Here is a 23,341-nt window from a genome sequence, read left to right as displayed (position 1 = left end):
TTAGATACCAAATACGGCCAATAGGCTTACCTCTCATTTTCCCTCTGCATGAGAGAAAGCACATTTTGCACTCAAAGCACAAATTGTTCTCACTCTTGAATAATCATGAATAGAATAACAATCAAGTTCAAGAATGGCACATGCCATATTGCTGAGTAATAAATGGATAACTGAGTTCATTTTGAGTAACTTAGAATTTCACAACGTTTTTTAATCAAGTAAATGGACCAGTGAGCAACAAACGAATAAACTGCACCATTTACATTTGTTAAATCTTAATAAATTGTTTCTTATATTGTGAACTGCTTATAGGATGTATGTTTTTTTAGTAGTAAGGAAAGTCTGGAGCTTTTCTGGAATGACCTCTGAAAACTAAGAGCTGCACTGTGGATATGAATCGTCACCTCTGGTATAACTCAAAAAAGTACAAGAAGTAGTTTTTCTTTTCTTGAAAACACAGGTGCGAGTTATTCCTGAAAGATTATTTCTTAAAGAGATGTCCAACAAATTGTGATGAATATGAAGACAGGCGACAACTCAAGAAAGCCACGTTTTTGCAAATAGATGAACTCATCTAAAAAAAAAAAATACTGAAGAAGAAATGGCCTGCTGAGAAATGTAGACATGTGTTACAACACACTATTTCTAACATGCTGACATCAAGATCAAACACTTGATCACTGCAGAATGTGATGCATTTAAATAGACATGAAATCCTACTGTAAGTTATGCAATTGAAATGTGTGCCCGTGGGTGCATGTCCAAAACACTTACAGGAATGGAAATATCTCTTTGCATTCACAATTAAATAGTAATGCTGGTTTTAAAAAGAGCACTCACCATACACTGAAATGGACTTCTAATTTATTCAGAACATCAACCGCATACGAACCTCTTTGTGGTTGTGTAAAGTAAGGATGGGCAAATGGTCTCTGCTGAAAGCCACCAATGGATTGAGGTGCATTCCCAGATGCTAGCAAAAGAAACACAAATACTAAAAGATTTGAGCCGTTGTTTTTGATTAGGTATAACCATACAAACCACATCTCCACAGTTATTGATAAATTATACATTTAACTCATATATACTGTATGTGTATTTGAAGCCACATTGCCCTATGTGTGTGCTGTATAATTTTTTCATGCTTCCTCCATCTATCGTGTTAGACTTAGTACAGTATGAAGGATAATAAGTAATAAAAATAGAATGCATTATAAGATTTGAAGGTTTTAAAGCAGTACAATACTCCATAACCTTTACATTTCTACATTTCCCTGTGACCTCTAGGTAATGCAACTTCAAACATTACGAGACTATTGTGTTGATGGTCTAGCTGAGGATATAGGCGTAGAAATTAGAAAATAATAAATGATGTCCAGATAAACAGACTTGTCCCAATAAAATAGGTTTGCATGTCAGTATTAACATATATGTGGATCTGTGGAAAAAGGTTAATTAAAACTTTTGGATAAGTTTAAAATAGTCCACATAAAGTCTTTAATGAGTTATGGCATAGGATTTATTTTTGTAAACTTATTTACTGTGTGAAAGCAAAGTGGCTAAAACATGTAACTTGTTCAGAAGCTTTCTTTGGCTCCAGCTCAGGGCGGGGGTCTGACATGATGGGCCCTATTAGTATTCCCGTCCTTTGGGTGCGCAGTGTTGCCAGCCTCAGAGCCACGTCAGGCCTGTAGCAAATGCTCGTCTTCGTTTGCCTCTCCAAGGTTAGAGACAGGCCCGCCCGACTGGCTGGGAACACTCGAAGAAGGAGTAGAGGAACACACTGGAGCTAAAGTGAAAGCAGGATTGAAGTTTTTGGGAGGTTGAGTTTTTCCTCCATCGCAGAGGCTTAAAGTCTCAGCTGTGCGCTGCGGAATAGTCAGCGGGGACATTTGCAGCGTTTTTTCCGTCTCTATAAGGAGGTTGTGCGCTGAGGAAAGATCGTTATCGTCCGTCTTATTGGTGCTTAATGGAAACGCGCAATCATAAAAAATGGTTGCATTTGGAGAATATCCGTGAATGTAATCGTCTCCTTCAGACATCGGTGCGTCAGAGGAGACACCTCAGCTAGCTGGACTCCGGGTTGGGTGTGAAGTGTTCACTGTGCACCGTGTGCTGCTGGAGTGAAGGTGACTTGTCGAGGCAATGCGGAGAGGAGTCGCAGGCGCTCATCCGGTACTTCTCCTGCGCTCTGAGGCTCGTCTGGGAACATATTTTCTCCCTCTCCCACACTAGAGGGGAGGAACGTGAGAGATAGACAGAGCAATAACAATAATCGAGGTTCAACGCCAGCCAGTAGTTGGCGAAGGTGAATTGAGAGCAAGCGGAGGAGAGAATTAGGTGAACAGTGAGGTGCAAGGTGGTGAGGCAGGAAGACGGAAAGTGGTGGAGTTAAAAGGGGGGAATAAGACAGAAGCGTTCTGTATTAGGGTTGTTTTATTAGTGGATGTGTATGCATGAGTTCTGCATCGAATGGGCGCAAAAACCGCCCCAGATCTGCCGGGAACATCTTCCAGATCGGCAAACCTCCGTACCGAGACCCAGAGAGGAGGGAGAGCACCGAGAGTACCCGCAAAGCCCAGCGCGCCGTGGCCGACTGCAGAATGGTAGGTTTGCGGCACATCAGTGCCTGCATGGTGCCTGTATTGAGAACTGCTGCGTTATTATTCAAAACTGTCTTTGTTCTAGGACGATCGACTATCCCGTGCATGCAGTATGCAAAGGCGACAGCTGTTAATAGCTGCAAAAAAAAAAAAAAAAAAGACCGTAGCCCGGTCTGTGAGCCTAAAAATAGCTGTATGCATTTGCATTGCTTTGTCGGCAGTGAAGCCAAACAGATCATCTCCGCGTGCAGATTGACTGTGTGATTTGCATTTTGAGTTTGGAAAGCTTCTGGGAATTTGGGTTCATTTCAAAATTGCCCTAATTAGAAGATTACCTACTGGGCTATTTGTGATCATTGCACACATATAGTTCCTGTGTTCTGACAGATGCTGGCAGGGATGATCATAGTCTGCTGTACGTGACGGAGCCTTACTGGTCGTATACAGGAGTGCAGCAGGAATCTATGCAGGAGTTGGAAAATAGGAAAAAAAAGAACGAAATATTTGCACGTAAATCTCAAGCTCCGGGGTTGTGCAAACAGCCAGATTTAACATAATGGGACCCTTGATAATAATACTAAGAAAAAAACCTTTTCGTCTGTCATGCATCTGGATCATTTTGAAGGGAATGTTTCACTTTTTGCTTATTCACACGTTTTCTAAAGAGATCAACTATCCTTTGAGACCACATTTGTGCAAGGTTGCCATTTTTTTCTATAAACCCACCATGCACCTGCAATGCACATTATTTCTTCCCACTTTGGGGGAAAAAATAGAAAAGCATGGCTAGATTTGGTCTGCAATTTGTTGGACAGCACGGTTCCGATTCGACAAGTTAATTTGTAGGTCAGTCAGATATAAAGGCTATTCTACGTGCATTGACAAAAAAAAAAACGGCAGGACAATTCAACCAAAAGTTGTTTCAATCAAAAGGGAATAACTTCTCCCTCCTTTCTTTTTTTTTCATTTGAACACAGATCGTCCAAGAGTTCAACACACTCGTGGCTTTGTACCGTGAACTTGTCATCTCCATTGGAGAAATCACTGTGGACTGTCCCTCTTTACGGGCCGAAATGCTGAAGACCAGAACCAAAGGCTGCGAAATGGCGCGAGCGGCACACCACAGTCTGTCCTTGATATCAGGGTGAGTTTGACACAGACACTGTCCGTGGTGCTGAAAATCCGAACCGGTCACTCTGCAGGACTGCTCTTCCTCAAGTTGTAAAGAATCTAATTTACCAAAGTACATCTCAAAATTTGCATAAGCATCCATATTTTAAGCTACATGTATACTTAAGCCTGCTCTTCCACACTTCAAAGAAATCATCCGAGTGTCTGCTCCTTTACTGAGACTCTGTGACGGACTAGTGATCCTGGAGTGGGGAGACTTTGGGTTGAAAACAGGAAATGATATTAGCTGTAAAAACAAAAAAAACAGGCTGTCTCTAATTGCAAGAAAGACAGAATCACCAGGAAACAATCCCAAAGAACATGCTGTAACCATCCACTTCACATTAGCTGGGTCTAAAACATTAATGCTGCAAGTGGAATGCTTCCCAAGATGAATATCAGAGCTAAGTGTATTGATAGTGTGCAACCACTGACTTCTGCATAGCTGCTTTAAGTGCATTGTGAGAGTGGATGTATTTGGGTGCATTTTGTTGGTTCTGTGTGTACATTTGGACTTCTTGATTCTAGCTTTTTTTTTTTTTTTTTTCAAAGGTCTCGAGTGTAGTAAGAATCTAAAATGTTGGGTTTTTCATTTTTTATCAAATCAAACTAATGAGAAAAAAAAAGAATGACACTTGGTATGTTGATGTTGGGAGGTTTGGTTGAATTTAGAGTCCAAGCGGCTACAACTGATGCTGGACATGCCTATTAGCTTGGCCGTCACCCTCCAGTGAGCACAACATCTACTCCACACTGTGGCCAGTGGAAGAAGGGCAAAGTGAGGCTTGGGATTTGAAGGTTCTCAGTGAGCCTATAAGATGCCAGCTGACCTGGCACCCTCCGACTTACTTAAATAACAATCAGACACACTGAAGCCAGTAGTGAGGGAGGGGAGGGGGGGGGGGGGGGGGGGGGGGGAGGTGTTGGAGGATGTCTGCAGTGCTAGCTGTGTGCCAAAGCCTATCAGAACAATAATGGCATCAGGTTTACTCGAGATACAGCCCACATTTCTGCTTACAATTTGTAGAAGTCAAATAATGCCCCTTTATGTATAAGTCTGCCTTCAGGACAAGTTTAAAAATAGTGCTTGCTCTATAACTCTATGTCATCACTCAATAATTAATCCACTTGCTTTATCGTGCAGCGACTTGCATATCCTATGCATATCCTTCACTGTCTGTTACATGCATGACAAAGTCTATGCATTAAATGTATAGAAGCACGTTTGCGTGACACACTCATATAGGGTTAGCCAGTAAACACATGTATTGCATGTTTCCTGCTATGCAGAGGTATGAATCATACATTAGCCATATTTATAACGTTGTATTTAAATGTAAGGTACAGAACCTTTATTCTCTGTAGAATCTTTTTTCCAAATATATCGCTCATTAATATCCAGCTAGATACGGTATTTGTCTCTTCAAGACAACAAGAACTATCCATTATAGTCCTGTGCTTGAGTTTCCTGCTGCTGCTTTAGGAATAGAGACGGAGCTTCAGAGAGAACTCGCTGATAACAGCATCAACATGACTGTCACAGTCGTCACCGGCACATACTCTAAAACCTCCATCTCTAAAAGCTCTCAAACGTCCGTCTCCACTTGTAGAGAGACACAGGGCTCCAATTAGTCAGCACAGGTCGTCCCCCCTTTAATCAAATAAAGCCAGTGTGTCTGAAATGGTCTGAGTGATGCCGAGGCCTCTCCCATGTGCTAGAGGAAAGCTGATAAGCAGGATAGCGTCGATGACAGCTGTGCTTCAGCGACAGAAGACTTTAGAAGGCAGCGCTGTGTCAAAAAACAAGGATGGGATGAAGAAGCAGATAGGGAAACGACCCAGCAGGGTTTGTGTGAGAAGTGTTTGTAGCAGGTGCAGGTTTCACGCCTTCGTTGCCATCACTTTCACATGTGATATCACACCAGCTGAATATCACCTGTCTCCCCCTTCCCCCCCCCCCCCTTAACACCAGATTTATAAGCTCCTGAAGCGGCTGTTGTGGCTTTTAAAAGCTAGTGCTCAACTTGGAGTAAATAAAAATGTACTCAATGCATTTTCTGCATTTTGCATTCTTACTATCTTTGATGGTTTCATATAAAGAAGTAATTTGGACACACTGTCAGTAAAATAAGACAACCAAAATCAGATGTCTGTTTGACATAGAGAACAGAAACAGATGTAAGGAAGCAGGTTCATGATCTTTGTGTGAAACTTAAAAATGGAACAAAGTTTGGAAACTTTTTTTTATGTAGTTTCTGACCTCTCCAGACTTTGAATTTTAATTATGTGTTTGTACACTACCTTGATGATATGGATGCAACTCCAAGCAGGCACAACCATCGTCATCAGCCTCTATGAGACTTTTCTTCATATTTGTTCAAAGTGTGTAGAAGACACAGGAGTGGAAGTGCTGCAGGGTCTTTGTAGTTTTCACATGCAGTCTGCCTTTGGGTATTTCAGGTTTGCTATACTTAGTTCTTCTTGTGAAGCAGTTGCATTGGGTAAAAAATGATTTAACTGAAAAAAACTCAACTGTCCATCAAAAACAATCAAAGGCCAAAAACTCATTATAATATGTTTAAAAATAGCCATTAAGGGGCACTGGAAGACCTAGTGGTTATGATGCATCCCCTATTTACTAAGGTTGTAATCCTCCTCACAGCTACAGTTGTTACTAATCCAACCTTGACCCTCTGCTGCATGTCATCCCCCACTATCCCAACCCAGCATTTCCTCTCTCTCTTCAGCTTTCCTATCCAAAAAAAGCCAAAAATGGCCCAAGCCATTAATATAGTTGTTGTTGAAGTTGTGTCTTTACAGTTTCAGCATGTTTGTAAATCTTTAAGCTGGCGGTTTTAGACTTGAAACAGAGGATGTCCATGCTGACAATTGAAAATATTCTACACAAGTGTAATGCCAGACATTGTTTGTACTGGTTGTTCCTCCGACCAATACGGCTCACTTAACACCTCCACCTTTAGCTCACTCACTCATCAATAATAACTTTTGAAGCAAAGAGCAACTCTAAACGTGAGCAGGTAATTAACATCATAGGGATCAGTCTGTGGTGCAATGATAAGACAAAGTTTGATGGATCCAACTTTTTGTACAAAATTCACCAAACAACGTTTCACTGTTTTCTCTTGTTTCCCTTGTTACCCAGATAAGAGGGGTTTTGCTTCTAAATGTCACTGCATGCAGTTTTACCTTAAACTTTTCTCTCATGTACAAAACAAAGCTAAACTCTTACCAAACAGATGTGTCATTTTGATTTGTATCCATCCAATCGGCGGATGTATCCTGAGTTCTTTAAGTGCCAGCTAGCCTGTGACCTACGTGTGATTTCAGGCCAGAAGACGGAGAGATCCACCCTGAGATCTGCAGGCTCTTCATCCAGCTGCAGTGCTGTCTGGAGATGTACATCACTGAGATGCTCAAATCTGTCTGCCTGCTGGGCTCCCTGCAGCTCCACAGGAAAGGTGAACATTTGGGTAAACCTCATGGCATAACTTCGAACTAACTTTCAAGTGTGTGTGTAGTGTGTGAGTATATCCACTGGCTTATATATAATCATTTTACTTTCTTAATATAAATGACAAACAGGATACCCCGTGCACAGCCGACCTTCGTTCTCAGGTGCTGTTCAGCTGCAGGAACGTACAAAGAAAAAAACCTGAGGAAGCTACAGGCGAAACACGTTGTTCACTCACAATAAAGTGACATTTATTAATTACTACTACTGCTACAGTAAAGTCCTTTTTAAGTGCGCCACCTTTTATTTATTTTGTCCCTTTTACTTAAAACTTATCTAAATGTTTTGTAAAAAAGCAGAAAGTAGCAGTAAATTACAGTTAGAAGAAATGGTAAATCTCTCTTATATGGAGAGAATTCGACTCTAGCTGTCAAATAAAATGAGGCATCGCAACAAGACTTGGGATCCTCTTCTTCAATATATTGAAGAAACAAACTGAACTAAATAACTGATAACTTCAGTAACATTAGTGGTCTCTTTTGAAGTCCCAGGGAAGGCGGGTAAGGGGATATTTTGTGAATTATTTTGTGATCTTTGTTTGTTTATTTTATTGTTTTTTACCTGTTGTTTGTTTAATTAATTTAAATTTATTTAATGCTTTATTATTGCTTCCTCAATACAAAAGATTTAAACTAGATTTACTGCCAAGTAGACATACAAGGAATCTGACTTCAAGAGCAATGTCAGAGAAAGCATGATAATCGTTCATTTTAAAATGTATGCATAGATTAACTTTATAGTGTCCGTTTCCAACCATAGTTTTGAATCTAGATTATCCCTTCAACTTTTCCCATTTTAGCATCATCAGCCGGCTGTAAACAGCTGATTACATTCAAGACATTGCCTGTCTGAGAAAGGTTACACTGGTTTTATGATTTAATAGGTAATTTTAGGTCAGCTTCTTCTCCTTTCCTTTTTCTTTAAATCCACGCACTGTTGCCACATGTTGAAGGCTGGCTGCTCTCTTGTGTGTTTTAGGTAAGGATGCCTGTGGCCCTCCTCCCACTGGAGTTGACAATAAGGCCGAGGAAAGCTCAGACATCCCCATCCTGGAGGACACCTCTTCCTCCCCTACAGACTGTCCTCAACTCTGCTGGCTGGTGGCCAATGACATAGAAAACATAGAAAAGTAGGTCGACAGAAAACGTGTTGTGTAACGTCGTGAATAATTGTAGATGGACACAAATATGGTCGTTTGTTGAACACTCTTGTAAAATGCTTCACACTTTAGATTTCAGTCCAATCTGATTTATAATGTAATAACTGATCCATTCTAGATTTTACTGATCTAAAATATATCTTATTATAAAGATTCAATTGCTTAACAATATGTGCTTTAGAGGAAGAATGTGCAACATTTTACACATAAATACAGAAAAAAAAACAAGTATATCCTCTGAGTCATGACTGTTTACAATGAGGGAGAGTTACAGTTATACTGTTGTCAGAGTCGTGTTTACATCATGTTTACATCGACGGGACGGCCTTTTGTATAAATCTTTTTTGGATTGGAGAAAGGAGAATAACATAGCCGACACACTGCTTATTTGGATGCCACGTAAGTGTGTTCAGATCACGGTCATTTTGTGTCAATTTAATATTCAATATGAAGCCGTGTGTGCTAACATAAACATGTTAAAAAACAACAACGCAGGACACCGGCTATTGCAGCTCGCGCAAAGAACAATTTTTTTGTCCGCCGCTCGCGCTTAATGGTGCTTAATTATGGTGCGTTCTATTTCATAACTCCTCCGTGTGAATGCGAGTGGAGGTTTAGTCCGAGGTGTGCCGCTGGAGGAGAGCGGAGGCTGCAGAATTAGTGGAGGTGTCGCCAAACAGAAGTTTGTTTTGGTTTCATGCTGGTGCTCAAGGGGGCGACATCTACTGGATCAAACAGTCGCACATTCTGTCTTTAAAGATATGACGAATATTGCACCTTTTATTCAATATCTTTGGACTAAGTAAGCTGCATGGCCTTGAAAAAAAACCAGATATTTATAAGGACTTTTACCAACCATTGGTAACCATCTTGTCTGTGCTGATCAAAAAAAATATTTTTGTGTTGTTTTTGATTATTAAAACAACTGAATTCAAGTATTAAAATTCAATATACATCCTATTTGTCCTTTAGATGTTGTATCAGTAGGGACTAGAACAAGCCTTCACACACTCGTGCAGCATCCTGGTGTCCTGTTCTGAGTCTTTATTAAAGCTCCTGCTGAATTCAGACAGTAAAGCTTTTTAAAATGAAGATTAAAGATGTGCTCCTATATGATGCTGCAAAAATGAAGTAAGTGAGTAATGGCTTAAGTTGTGAACCTGGTGGTACGGGACTCTCTGCATGTGTTTGTAAAGTATACTCATCGATAGATACTATTGGTAGAAAACATAACAGCTGTTATTTGTGTTGTTGCAGGGATATGAGGGAGATGAAGAACCTTCTCAGTAAACTCAGGGAGACAATGCCTTTACCATTGAAGAACCAAGGTGAGATGACCCAGATTTCACCCCACGGATTAACGAAACTTTAGATCTCCTTTCTCACTCATGTAATACTGTCGATTTCTTGCGATGAAGCGTTATATCTAGCACTGGCAGAAATGTCTGACTTGGCAGAGGTCTGCTGTGTTCTTGTGCCCAGATGACAGCAGTTTGCTGAACCTGACTCCCTACCCGCTGGTCCGACAGAGGAAGAGGCGGTTCTTTGGGCTCTGTTGCCTGGTAACCAGCTAAGGGCCCTGCCTTCATGGGTAGGAGGCGGCAACAAAGACACCATTACCCACTGTCCTTCACCACTTGTGTCTCCCACCAATCTATTACTGCCATTTTCAAGATGAATCGTCTCTTTCTCCCTTTTTTTTAAAGGCTGCCCATTTTATAATTTTATTTTGTAATACAAATAAGAATTGTAACCGCGATAAAAAATGAAACAAAAGTCACGAGCATATATTTTAAAAATATTTTGCAACAAGTGTTCCCTTTCTTGCTAAAAGAAGTCAGAAATCTGCTCGTCCGATGAAAAAAGAGAATGAGAGGTCGTTTTAAAAAAAAAAAAATGTCAGTGTTTGAATACTTCCACAAACCTGAGTGAATGAAATGAGGATTCATGTTTTAAAAAGGGAATATTATTGTCTGTTTTTCGTCAGAAATAATGTGATAACTTACAAATAGAAGCCGTCTGATTGTTCGCACACGGCACTTGCAAAGACAAAGTTATACATTCGTCTGTCTGCGCTGAGATGACAGGTTTGTGCAGAGTCAGTCTGTTGTGTATTACAGTCTCTGTTTTCTGTTTCTTGCTGTTTTCTCTTCTTAATGTACTTAATTTAGTCTTCCATAAACCAAGAACCTGTACCCAACTTTAACTTTTCCAGCTTCAGAATGGAATATACGATACAATACTCAAAAAGAATACTTCTTTGCACACAATATCTATCTATAAATCCAGACATTAGACTTGTATATACACATACTCTTTACGCAATGCTCTCTGAATTATATTAAAAGTCAGGGTTGGTTTGAAAAGATTCCGTCGGTTTGTATAAGCAGGGTTTGGGGGGGGGGGGTCTCCCTCTGTCTGAGCTGTGAGGACACAGGGAGGCAGCATGGGTCTTGCTTATTATCGGTAGTGGTTGATGTTTAGGGCACGAAGAAGGTACAGTAGTCAAAACGACATAGGTCATTTTACATTGTTAATAAAACTTTTGTTATCGAAACTTATTTCTTGGTCTGCAATTCTTTTTTGCATGAGATGAACAGAATCGTCCACTGGGTGGTGACAAACTATCAGAAAAGAAATCACAAACTGTTCAGTCTGGTGTTTGTTCATCTTTATAGACTGTTGGAAGAGTTAACATTTTCATCCTTGGGAGATAGATACAAAGAGTAACCCAGGGGAAGACACATTGTCTTTTATTGAGTTCATAATGCAGCTGTTGGTTATATTAAAACAGGAATAGTAGAGGGGTAAAGAAAGAGAGAGAGATACCTGCCGTCGGGCCTGGACTGTAAATATGAAGGGGTAGTGTGTCTTTTCCTCAGAAGATGAGAACTTTAAAGTTTGCTCAGCTTACAGCATCAGTGACTGACAACCTTTCCTTCATAAATGTAAAACAACTTAAAAAACAACATCTGTATATTGTAATGAGGAAAGGCAGGTTAGCCAAACACCGGCAAGACACACGGCGGCCCTGCCCATCAGCAGATTTGAACTTTACCATCCTTGGATGCAGTTTTGTAGTACTTGAGATCGGTCTTGGTCTTAAGACTGCAGGTCTCCAGACCACTTTTTTGAAGGTCTTGGTTTCATCTTGGAAAAGCATTTTTACATCTCAGTCTCAGACTGGGCAGACTCCAGATTCCAGATTTTAAGACCAACATTGATGAGCTATTTTTCCATGTCATCACTTTGATTCGAAGGAAAACGCCCCTTTCTAAAAGAACTCATCGTTTCAATTCATTCATAATTCGATTTTCATCCCCCCGGTTACGGTTTAAGTAAGTGACACCCCTGCTGCACACAAGATGATGATTCGTCATTGATATTTATGGCCTTGGTCTTGATCTCGGTTACTGTGGTCCTGACTACATCACTACTTAGATGGAATAAGGTCTAAAGCTCCCGGGGAATGAAAGCCTGCCTGTACATGCCTGATTATTTGAAACAAGAGATGAACTTCTGTCTGTATGTCATTAAGTGTGTATCAACCCTTCCTGAGTGTAAACGTGTGTCTCCTGTGCTGTCCTGGCAACCTTCCTCTCATCCACCAGCTTTTGGTGTAACTGAGGGCCGCACAATAACCTTCATGGTGTGAGGAGACAGTAAGAAGCTGGTGTTTTCACACACTTTCATAGGCCAGTCAGACACACACACATACACATGCACTCACAAGGTGTGAAGCCGGCAAGCCAGCAGCAGGAATAGACTGTCAGCAGGGGTTTGCTTGGCAGGCTGAGCGCCGTCTGGTCTAGAAAGCACGGTGCATCTTTGGAAGCAAACTATATCTGTCAAGAACATTTTCTCGAGAGAAGTTTAGGGAAACTTTTTTTTTTCAACTCAAATGGATTTAGATTCTTAGAAAGCAACATATTTAGACTTTTCTGCCATTTAACAAGACAGCCTGTCATTAAAAGTACTATAATGAAAAGGAATTCAACATTGCTGAAGAAGTTATTTATTCCTTTTATTCAGTTTATCTTCATGGTTATAGACATACAACAGTATAGTTTTACAATGAGTTGAAGCGGTTTAAGTAGAAAGTGAATAGAAACAAGAGGAAAGTGATGAAGTGGAATAATTAGAGATAGAAGGTCATGAGGTAACGCCCTCACTCCATCCTCAGGCACCACATGGCAGGATACTGACAACGGACACCGTCTCTCCTTTGCATCTCTGCAGCCCCGCTTCACACTCACTCATGGTCTGAGCCGCTGCAGCTTCATCCTCCCCAACACGGACACACACATTTAATCCTGGGCTCGAACAATCTGCAGAGTCTTTACAGCGGCACTCGTCGGTTTGATCTGCAAGGAGAGTGTACAGACAAATGAGACCACCGGCTGAAAATTTCAACGCAGTGTTATTGATTGTTTCTGACCTTGTGTGTCCCTACCGTCACAGGTCTCCCACATGCGACATTTGGCGCAGCCTGTTGTGTTTCGTTCAGGCCACTTGCAGGCGCTGTTCTCTGCTATTGTGTGATTCTTCCCCATACACTGCAGTGCGTGTATTTTGCACACATTCAGGAGGATAGATTTTCCCGTCACTTGAGAAGTGGCACACATCTCCAAAGATGAACTGGTGATACAAACACATTAACCTAATCAGTTGAATTTGCAAAAAAGTCACAGTGACATTTTGTTTATTCGTAAAAGGATCATACCTGCACTCATATGGCATTTTGCAAACACATTGTCCTCTGGTGGACTTCTCCCATGGTTTACATTGCACAAAGGGAGTGACGACTTGTTGTGCCATAACGACTGTGGGATACATAGAAATCATTCTTTGAAATTGCAGACTTAATTAAATCCATGCATGCAATGATAAAGAGTATGACAATCATTTACAGGACATGCCATCCTTTGAAAATGGCACTAGGTGACTATCGAGTTACTAATTGTTCCAGATCCATCCTTTCCCCCCTCCAAACCCTTCTGTCCTGTCAAATTTTCAGCCAATCTCGCTCTCTGTTCTGGAGGACACCATTGTTCATTGTTCCCCGTAAGATTTTACAGATGGGCTGGCGATAGTTGCCAGTTCTTCCAAAAACATTATTGACTGTTTTTTTGGGCCTCTTGGATTTTTCCTTCTCACTTGAAACATGCAAGGTACCATTCCTCCACCAGCTGGTTTGGTTTTGTTTGCACTTCACTCATCCATACATTGAATTCATGACTGATTTGTCCCTAATTCACAAAATTATGATTGTTTTAAATTTAGTTTATAATAAAACTGTATACACCAGCCATACCAAAGATTCACAGAGTTACACTTTAGACGTTTGAAACAAAGGCGGACGTGATACTTTGTCATAAAACACTACTTACACATGCACAGAGAAATAAGACACTCATCAAAAGTGACATTATTATAAAGGTTCCTCAGAGGAGCTTTTGGTTAAATTTACCTGGAATGCATTTGCTGTTTGCTGGGTCAGGTGAAAAATTGTCACTGGAGTCACATGTAGCCCTTGTCACTCCTATCAGCTGTTTCCCTGCAGGGCATGAAAAAATGACCTCTTCCCCTAAATAATAGTTCTGTTGTAAAGGCTCGGCGATGACATCATCAGCGAGGGACTCGAGCGTGCATCTTGAGTCTGGAAGGAAAAAAAGTTAGACTCTAACAAAGAATAATTGTTACTTACTGTGATTGTAAAATGATTATTCTGTTATGTACTTACGTGTGCATATTCCAGGTCTGTGAGACCAGGTTAGATCAGCAGTGCATTCTGGGTCGCTTCCACTAATAAGATAGAAACCACTAGCGCAGGTGTAACTGACTCGACTACCCACGAGGTAGGTGTCTTTAGGATCCTGGAGAGAATATGTGTAAAAAAAGATTACGATCCAGTTTTTAATTCTGACCTATTTATACAAGGAACTCTCTTTGAAAAACTCAGAAATTAGGAGACTGAAATTTTAACAATAAATATGACCTAATGGCATTGAGCCTTAAAGAGTCAAATCATGCAAGGAGTAACTGTGGCCTTCTGGGAAGTCCAGAAACAATGCTGGAGGAGTTGCATTAAGTGTTTTTGTAAAATATAAAATGTTTGCAATTATTTCTCCACAATGTGCTTCAAGTTATTCTCCATCTTTACCAGGATGTAGCCATTAACTAGAGCTGGCGGGGTTCCACATCTCTGACTCGCTGGGAGAGTGTGATCAAAGCACTGAGGCTCCATTGTTCTGCAGAAAAATAGTTGAAAATAGGACGTTTTTATTACTGCATATCGACCTGAAGTGGTGTGAAAATGGATCATGTTGAAATGTAAAGAATTGACGTAAGAAGTGTTAATCTGAAACTTGCTCTGACCTTAAGTATTGCAGCTCTTGGTCTTCACAGTCAGATGACTCAGTGGACTCTCCAATGCAGTGTTGACCCCCGTTCTGAGGAAGGGGGTTAGCGCATGAGCGACTTCTTGATCTTCGACCACCAGAGCACGATGACCAGGTGGACCAGCACGCCCAACTGCCGTGGATGACTCCTTCATGAGCAGAGAAACAGAGAACAATATTATTCAATAAAGACTGACTTACTTGGTTATATATTTACCCTATAAGCAAAAAGAGAAAAAAAAAAAAAACATGACATGAATCATTCTGTATTATATTCTCTTGTAGCCAGCAGTAGGATAGCTTAGCTTAGTATGAAGCCTGGAAATCGTGAAGGCAACCCGTGTGGCTGATTTTTATTTTACAACTTATCCATCTTGATTATATGAAGTCAAAGAGTTATGCATACAATCAAACCACCATTATGCAAAACAAAAATGATGGATGTAGTGAAGAACTGTTCTGAAGTGTGACACCCACCCTGCTGACCCTCTGCCTCTGTTCCCTGCTCACAGGCCGGTCCCGATGTCCCAGGCTTACAGATGCATTTGCATTCATCTCCGTCCATAACAGCCAGGCCATTGTTGCTGCAGGGCCGGCAGTGGCAGGGGTCGCTCTCAGCGAGGTACTGCTCTATGGCCCTGCGAAGGTAAAGCTTCTTCGCACCTGCACACTGAACCTCCTTCACCAGCTCTGACAGATAACGCAGCTGCAGAAACACGAGTTAAAAAGAGAGCGAATACAAGAGGTATGGAAGGCTGTATTATTTGATAAGATGAGACACTGGCATGCAAATTTAGCTAATCCATTTAGAGTTAACGATCCTATTTTACTGTCCCGCACCTTTTGTTTGGTGACCTTTGGAAACGATCGAACAGAATCAGCCCAGTTTGAGTACATTTCCCAGTTCTTGTTTGGATCGTTCAGATTCAGTCTCTTCAGTGCTGCGATATGTTCGACGCCTCCACCCTCCACATCCACTTTATTCACTTCATTGGTCCTAACATCTTGAGAAAATAATAAAGATTTCATAGTTAATGAAAGGTAGAACTTCAAACATTTTAAGTGTTTCTGATCGGCTCTGAAATGTTTGTCAACATCCAAAAAAGTACCGAAAGTTGAAGACGAGCTTTGACTTTGACCACTCTTGCATTTCACCGACGTGATGGGGAATATTAAAATCCAACGTTTGGTCCTTTCACATTCATTATACTGTTCGCTTTCTCTGACTGAGAAACAATGGAAAGTTGAGAGGAAAAGACACAAAAATATTAAGAAGTTAATGACAGTTAGCAACACAAACACCCCACGCTGAAAATCTCTGACATTTTCAGGAGTTTAGTGCATGTGTGAAAGAGCAATTGTTTTAGGGGAGTAATGAAGTGACCTGACTGATTATTTTCAAATCCTCACCGGTCTGTCTTTCAGTTTCTTCATTAAGGCTGGCGATGACTTTGAAGGAGCCTCCCAGGCTTCCCTCGGACAGGTAGTGTGTTCCATACCTCTCCAGAACTTTCCTGTAGGCGGCGTAGTCGTAGACTGACGGGAGTTTGGCCAGCTCCTTCCAAAACTCCTCAGATATGATGAGGTACTGAGGAGAGTTACTTTGGAACTGAGCTATCTCGATGTCGTTCTTTAAAACCAAAAGCTTGCGGGTCTGGAAGGAGACAAGAAGAAGTACATTTTTATGGTTTGATTTTCCTTTTTCAAATATGGATGGATTGTCATTGTTTGATTTGCTTTTCAAGACACAGAGACAACATCGCGGGTTTCACCTGAGTCCTGTCCTCTGTTTGATGAAAGTCATAGTTGTGATATCCTTTAGTGGTCCCCGACACGGTTCCTCTGTTCACAATGTCCTTTGCATAGTGCCATTTACTGGAGTACATCTCATCACTGAAGTCATTCTGAACATTAACCTGAAACAGCACATATTGAAAAATGAATACATTCCATGCTGATGATTGACAAAAGTGAGAAATAAATACCTTATATATACCTCCAAATTACAAAGGGTGCAGAACTGAAGTAACATGAATGCTTTTTGATAGAAGGAGTAAGTGCAAAGGTGGATCATATGTTGTAGATACCAGTCTTTGGTCCCATGGAGCATGTGTGAAAACCACATTCTGGACGGTATATAAAACTTAAAGTCAATGTGTCCATTATGGAATTCAAAAAGGTGTCCAAGGAAGAAAACATTTTCATATTGAAGGCATTGTTGTGTAATGGTAAATATAAACAGAACTGGCGTTAATACCATTTAAAAAAAAAAAAAAAAAACCTATACGTAGCTACCATGCTTCCATGTCACTTTTTTCATAAACACCTTGTTTGAACACAATTTTTTTTCAGTTGCTATCTTAGATTTTTTAACAATCAGACAAGACCACATTTAGACTACAGGGTGGATAAGTATTGTTAAATTGTTATCCTGGTTAACAGTTCTACAGTGGGAGTGGCTTGACAACCACAGCTTTCCCTAGAACAAATGTTGTGTGTGCAATAATATTCAGTGTAAAATCAAGCATTATTACACACTGTATAAAACGCGGTAGTCTCAGTGATGTCACCCATTGGTTTCTGATGCAGAGTTTTGAAGCCCATTGATGGCAGCTGCCATATTGGATGTGCTGTCTCAAAATAACTTTCAGTCATTCTTATAACAAGAGGGGGAGCTGAAGCAGGACTTTAGCCTCCTGACAAACAGCTACAATGCGCCCCCTGTCAGTCAGATCAGCCAAGCCCTTTATTATGCAGAACTCTTTTCCATAGAATAATTAATACTCATGAGTAATTATAAAAAAATGTCAACCCCTGTACAATGTGTACCAATAAAGAAATGACTAATAACTGTTTTTTAAACCAGGCTGTAAACATGTTTATTTCAGCTATAAGAATGGACATTTTAGGAAAATAAGAACCCCCGGCCCTTTTCATTGCAGGTCATCCCCCCCACTCTCTCCTCCCAACATTTCCTGTCTCTCTTCAGCTGTCCTATCTAATAAAAGGCCCAAACATAACTTGTAAAAAAAAAAAAGAATAGGCATTTTAATATTTGTTAATGGGACTTCCAGGGCTTTTGCAGCCAGCCTCAAATGGAAACTCAAGGAACTGCAGTGTTTCAACACTTCCAAATCGGCTTCTTTATTCAACATGGGAGGTTGCTGCTTGACCATTATATATTGAATTAACATCAAAACCTGTTCTGAAGAAGACTTGAATCTTGATTACTGAAATAAAATGAACATGTATAAATAAGGATTATTGTTGTCTCATCTGACTTCTTACAGTTGTCAGGTTTTTGCAAACCGTTGGAGTTGCCTCCTGCTGGTTATTAGAGAGAATGCAGGTTAAAGTACTGGAGCTTAACTTATGAAACAAGGGGCTTTATCCACTTCTTTTATGCGGTCTATGGTTTATGAATATAATAAAACATCATCATCAGTGTATGTTTGCAGTATTAACTGAATAGAATAATCATTTTCTTGTACATCAGGTGTTACCACACCTACCACAAAGGAGTATTTGATAGTACTGAGAGGCAGTCTGTAGATAGAGTTGTGGACCCCACTGTAGATGTTACTACACAGACCCCCAAAGCTGTTGGTGTTGATTACACTGGCCTTCCTTTTCGCTGTCACCACATCATACCTACAGAACAATAAAGTGCCCATTTGTAAGAAAAAGCGCTTCGTCTTTGTGTTCTTATACTGGTTTTGCACGAACATATCTTTATACTTTTCAAGATATTTCACTTACCCAAGTCCTAGGAGGTCAATGTTGGGTGGTAGAGCTGATCGTGAACATACAATGAACTTTTGAATGTCACAGACACGTTCGTCAAGGCCATCTCCCTCACAGTCCTGATCTCCGTTACACAACAAAGACGGACTCACACACTTCCCTAAAAGTCAAAGAGACAGACAGACAATCAGTGATTGTAATTTAATTTGTGGAGATCAGGTGAGTTAGATATCTGAGTTTCATTACTCACCTGATCCACAGCGAAACCTGTCTCCACATCCATCCTCAAGGGGGCAGCCTTTTGTGGTTTCACATGACCTGGTCTCAGACCGGTCTCCATCGCAGGGATTCCCACCAAAGTGAGCAAAAACAGCCATGGCTCGGCTTCTGGTCTGTAACCAACCACAACGTGACGAATGCATTTTAAAAGAAGAGCACAGACAAGCTGATAAAACTTTAAAAATGTCTTTGTAAAAAAAAAAAAAAATCAACCAGACAGAATCCTGAGCAGATGCAAACAGAGACACATTTATTAAAATATCTATTAAAACATTTCCTTGTTTTTACACTTAATGATGTGCCCATCAGCATTACATTAGCAGAGACAATAACCAATTAATTCTAATGACCTGTAATTTGGTGCAGCCATCACACTCTGACCAATCACCAAAAGGCCCCCACTGGCAATCGACCCTCTGTACACAAATCCTTTGACATGAAATGTAAATCAAATAGTTCAATAAATTCCACCAAATAATCACTGCATTTGTTTCCTTTCATACGGTGGTCTGCTTTTAAGGATGAAACAGTGAAGAAACACAGATTTACCCTTTGTGAGTGATCACGAGCAGCAGCCATGGCACTACTGCCAAACAGAGTCGTGTAATATGCTGGAGAAGTTGAGAGAACAGTACAGGAGAGGAGAATCAAAAAGAAGAGTGATCAAATACAAAAGGAATAAAGGAAACAGAGAGGAGAATATATAGGGGAGAAGAGGTTTCACAAGAAACTTTAAATACTCAGATTTCTCTTTCTGTATAAAGTTGATGTATTGAGAGTAAAATCTACTTACCTTCATGGTGATTGCAGAGCAGCACACTGCATAGTCCTGAAGGGTCTCAGAGGCTTCTTATTTATACTACAAGTTGTTCTTTTTCTGTAATCTCAGTCTTCAGGGGTCATTCCATGGAAGTCTTGTCAATGCTTTGGACCGAGGACAGGAAAATATTTTGACTTGCGCCAAGCTCTTCCAGGGGGTCATTCTGAAACCGAAAGCAAACATTTCCCACTTCCCAAGAGGACAATCTGTGTCTGTTTTAACACTCTGAACAGTCCCATTTACTACAGCCAAAAGACACAGCACACATTTCATGATATCCCCTTATGGTGTGCTAGAAATCAAAAAAGCTATACTGCATGACACCAGGATTTTAAAAAAAGGGGGGCTTTTATCATGGGAAGATATATTACATGTCAAATATGGTAAAGCACATTTGTTAATGATCAGATTGTTGATAGCTAAATTTCATTAAGCAGAGACGGCCTGACATGTTGCACAATGGTCATTTGGAACCGCCAAGCATTAATATGCCAAACCTCACATACCTCAGATAAATAATGACATTTGCCAAAAAAGAAGCTTCATCTTGCCAAATGCTTCTCTTGTGCAATACATGAGTTCGGCACAGAAAGTTTTGTATAATTTCTCTTAACATAACAAAACTCTGCCAATTAGTTTTTTCTTGTTCAAGGAGAGATTTGCGGATTTCACACATTTAAATAAACTGCAGAGAAAGAGACTGAAAGCTGACCTGTTGTAAACCTGAGTATAGTGATGTGATTTAGTCCGTCCAACACTGGAGGGCAACAGAGATTTGAGAACTGTTTCCTCTTTAAGGCTGAGGAAACGTTGTGAGCAAACCTGCAACGAGGTTTCCTGGTAAGCTGTGTTCAAACGTAATGATAATTTAAACATTGGTTTATTAAGATTTTACACATGGTGAGAGATGGACACGTGGGACGATGAAGAACGGTGTTACTGCAGGGAGACATTTCTTCTGAAGATTCTTTGTGTGTCTCATATGTGCAGATTCAACATCTCCATCTAATTGTGGACAATGATATTTTATTCCATCTGCTGTCATACCCAACATGTGGCCATAATGTGCAAATCCTTCACAAACGGGCAGCTTAGAAAGGAATCTTAAATGTTAATAGCTAATAAATAAATCACTGTCCTGATTAAAAAGTTCATTATGAAGAAAAGGCAGTCTAAACTGAAAGCCTTAGGCACTCTGAAGCAGTGTAAAAAACCTTTATTAAACAGTGATGTGTCTACACGTTTCGGCGATTCTAGAGTCTGGTGGGGCCCTATTGGGGGCCCCTCCAACCAGCGTTCATCACCATCATGTCTGCCAAGGTCCCGTCGATTACTCTCTCTGTTTCTTTTTTCTCTCCTGAAGATGAATTATTCCTCTTCATCTTTCTTTGTTGACTTTCATTGACAAACTTTGGTTATCACAGCGACAATGCATGAAACGCCCATCAGGGCAACAAGAGTGAGTGTTGTCAGATGGGGCCCACCTAGGGAGGTTGCCTATAGGTTGCCTGTAGGTTGCCCACAAGCAGTGCCTCTGCATTTTGACTTATTCTTCATCAGGATATGACAGTCATTGATTTATTAGCTCTTTGACCTCCGTCCCCTATCCTTGAAGAGCACCTGCTTCCTCTACATTTTTTTTTGCACAGTGCAGTACTCACTTCAACCTTTTTCTTTAAATGTTTATGTTTGAGTTGTGAATGTGAAATATGAAATGTGTTTTAGTATAAAGTGATTTATCGGTGTAAAAACAATACACAGAAGACAATTTATTCCTGTCTCCAAGTTACAGATGTCAAATCATTTGGGGCTCAATTTCAAAAGACTTGCAAAAAAAGATAAAAGGTTTCAGTTCGTGCAGCAGTAATGAGGTTCAGAGGAATTTAGAAAACACAATCTTTCTAACAAACAAACAAAAACTGTGTGCCTACAATCTCAGCTCCAATTCTCTGAAATAAGTGAAGGTCCCCAAGGGGAGCATTTTATTCAAGAGAATTTTTCAGGCAAAGCAGAATTCGTCTCGACTTTCATCTATGAAAAGCCAATCAGAATAAGAGCTTTCTCACAGCAGTGTGCTTTTTGGCGTTGATGATTTATTTAATTTTGGGCAATATGTTTCACATACAAGAAGGTGTCTTGGTAGCTTTTTAATTATCACAAAACTAAAAGAAATGCTTTTATTTGGAGCAAAGAGTCACTTCAAAAGACAAGTCATGCATACTTAAAAGCATGATAGACTGAGATCACGATTTCAAATGAGCAGCCAATGTTAAATGACTCAGCTACTGTACATCAGTAAGCAGCAGAGTCCCGGCACTGCAGGCTAGAATAACAGTTGGCTCAACAATAAGCCACCAGACCGTGCCCTCCATTAGTGCTGCTTCTGTTGGTCTCAGGATGTTCAGAGGTCATCTTTGATCACCATCTGCCCCAGATTTTGGTCCGCCGGAGACACAAGTTCGTCAGGCTCCGACGGAGAAAGATGAAGTCGATGAATATGCAGACTGTGTGTTTACTTCCCCCCAGATTAAAGTGCAAACCATATTCATAGAGTTTGTTTTTAAGTGTGACACTCAAGAGTTTAGTGGTTAAAACCAGTAGACAGTTTCTGGCGCCGCGTGGGCGGCAGCTTGTTATGGCAGCTCTGACCCCCTTTTGTTTTTTAGTAAATACTGACCCTTTTTCGTTTTAACTTAGCAATTAGCTTGAACTTAAAACGACAAATGAATCCAGATTCTGAATCAAATCGTGACCCCCAGAATTGAAATCGGGATACACCCAAAGATTCCCTGCCTCAATAAATAACTTAAATTGTAGCCCTAAGTTACATTAGCATGCTACATTTGCTAGCATTCGCTTGTTAACTGCAACAAGAAAACATTGTCTGAAGAAATCTTACTCGGAACAAACGCACTGTCAGTAGCTAAGACTCAGTAAAACAAAGCTATCAAACATCCTAACATTAAAAATTAACGTACAGCGGCTCATCCACGCTTACAATGTTTATTCCATCACTGTCACATGAAGAGTAATGAGTTAAGAGAAGCGGGAGCAGAGTGGCGTTAAGTTAACCATTAGCCATAGGCAATTGCCTCGGGCATCCAAACTCCAGAGGCCCCCCCAAAAAAAACCCAATGTTTAAGAATGATTTTTATTTTTTAAACTTTGTGGCAAGTTATGATGTTTTTCTTAAAACCCATACGCAAACATTTCTTATCAGAAGAATGGATAATATCCCTATAAATAATGTCTCAGGTGCCCACCCCTCCCCCCCTGTTCCTGCACTCCTACATGGACTATTCCATGACACTCAGGTCTCACTGCACAGCGTGTTTAATGCTATGATCGAGGCGGCATCACAGGTGGCAGAGAGAGATAAAAGAGACGAGAGCAAAAGAGATAGAAGATAGAAACAAGCCAGTAGCAAATTAATCTAATGAGGTTTGAGCTACCTTACATTTCAGAAAGAGCTTCCCTGAAGGACTGAATGAGCAACTGTCTCTATCAGATAAAGAGCTACTCCATGGTTAAAAATTAGCTACCATACCGGCACAAAATGAGTTGTATCGCGCTACCCTTCCTGACAGGTTGAGCTATCTTAGCTGACAGAATGAACCGCCCTGCCAGTCAAAG

The 23,341-nt window shown here is 40.5% G+C and overlaps 2 protein-coding genes across 4 annotated transcripts; one reads left to right on the top strand and one right to left on the bottom strand.

Annotated features, from left to right (window-relative positions):
- Window positions 1-1,651: 1,651 nt before the first annotated feature.
- Window positions 1,652-11,025, top strand: rgs7bpa (regulator of G protein signaling 7 binding protein a). 2 transcript variants are annotated; one of them, XM_061038768.1, is made up of 6 exons: window positions 1,652-2,606; window positions 3,581-3,747; window positions 7,122-7,264; window positions 8,284-8,434; window positions 9,722-9,792; window positions 9,947-11,025. In XM_061038768.1, the coding sequence occupies exons 1-6, from the start codon at window positions 2,457-2,459 to the stop codon at window positions 10,036-10,038; spliced, it is 774 nt and encodes a 257-aa protein (XP_060894751.1). In that variant the 5' UTR covers window positions 1,652-2,456; the 3' UTR covers window positions 10,039-11,025. The 2 variants fall into 2 exon arrangements, with proteins under 2 accessions (XP_060894751.1, XP_060894752.1); XM_061038769.1 differs by having other exon boundaries at window positions 1,653-2,606; window positions 7,122-7,252.
- Window positions 11,026-12,456: 1,431 nt separating this feature from the next.
- Window positions 12,457-19,818, bottom strand: c7a (complement component 7a). 2 transcript variants are annotated; one of them, XM_061038766.1, is made up of 18 exons: window positions 19,682-19,818; window positions 19,438-19,499; window positions 19,239-19,317; window positions 18,860-19,001; window positions 18,625-18,769; window positions 18,378-18,516; window positions 16,638-16,781; window positions 16,276-16,519; window positions 15,975-16,091; window positions 15,706-15,869; window positions 15,343-15,571; window positions 14,843-15,014; window positions 14,628-14,715; window positions 14,208-14,340; window positions 13,935-14,123; window positions 13,188-13,287; window positions 12,918-13,102; window positions 12,457-12,828 (listed from the first exon to the last, which is right to left on the bottom strand). In XM_061038766.1, exons 1-18 carry the CDS (start codon window positions 19,685-19,687, stop codon window positions 12,644-12,646), a joined length of 2,523 nt encoding a protein of 840 aa, XP_060894749.1. In that variant the 5' UTR covers window positions 19,688-19,818; the 3' UTR covers window positions 12,457-12,643. The 2 variants fall into 2 exon arrangements, with proteins under 2 accessions (XP_060894749.1, XP_060894750.1); XM_061038767.1 differs by having other exon boundaries at window positions 15,352-15,571.
- Window positions 19,819-23,341: the final 3,523 nt, after the last annotated feature.

The sequence above is a fragment of the Labrus mixtus genome, chromosome 5 (assembly GCF_963584025.1).
Source record: "Labrus mixtus chromosome 5, fLabMix1.1, whole genome shotgun sequence".
Classification (NCBI taxonomy): Eukaryota; Metazoa; Chordata; class Actinopteri; order Labriformes; family Labridae; genus Labrus; species Labrus mixtus.
The sequence above is the reverse complement of the archived record's forward strand: the minus strand, read 5'-3'. Positions and strand labels throughout refer to the sequence as shown.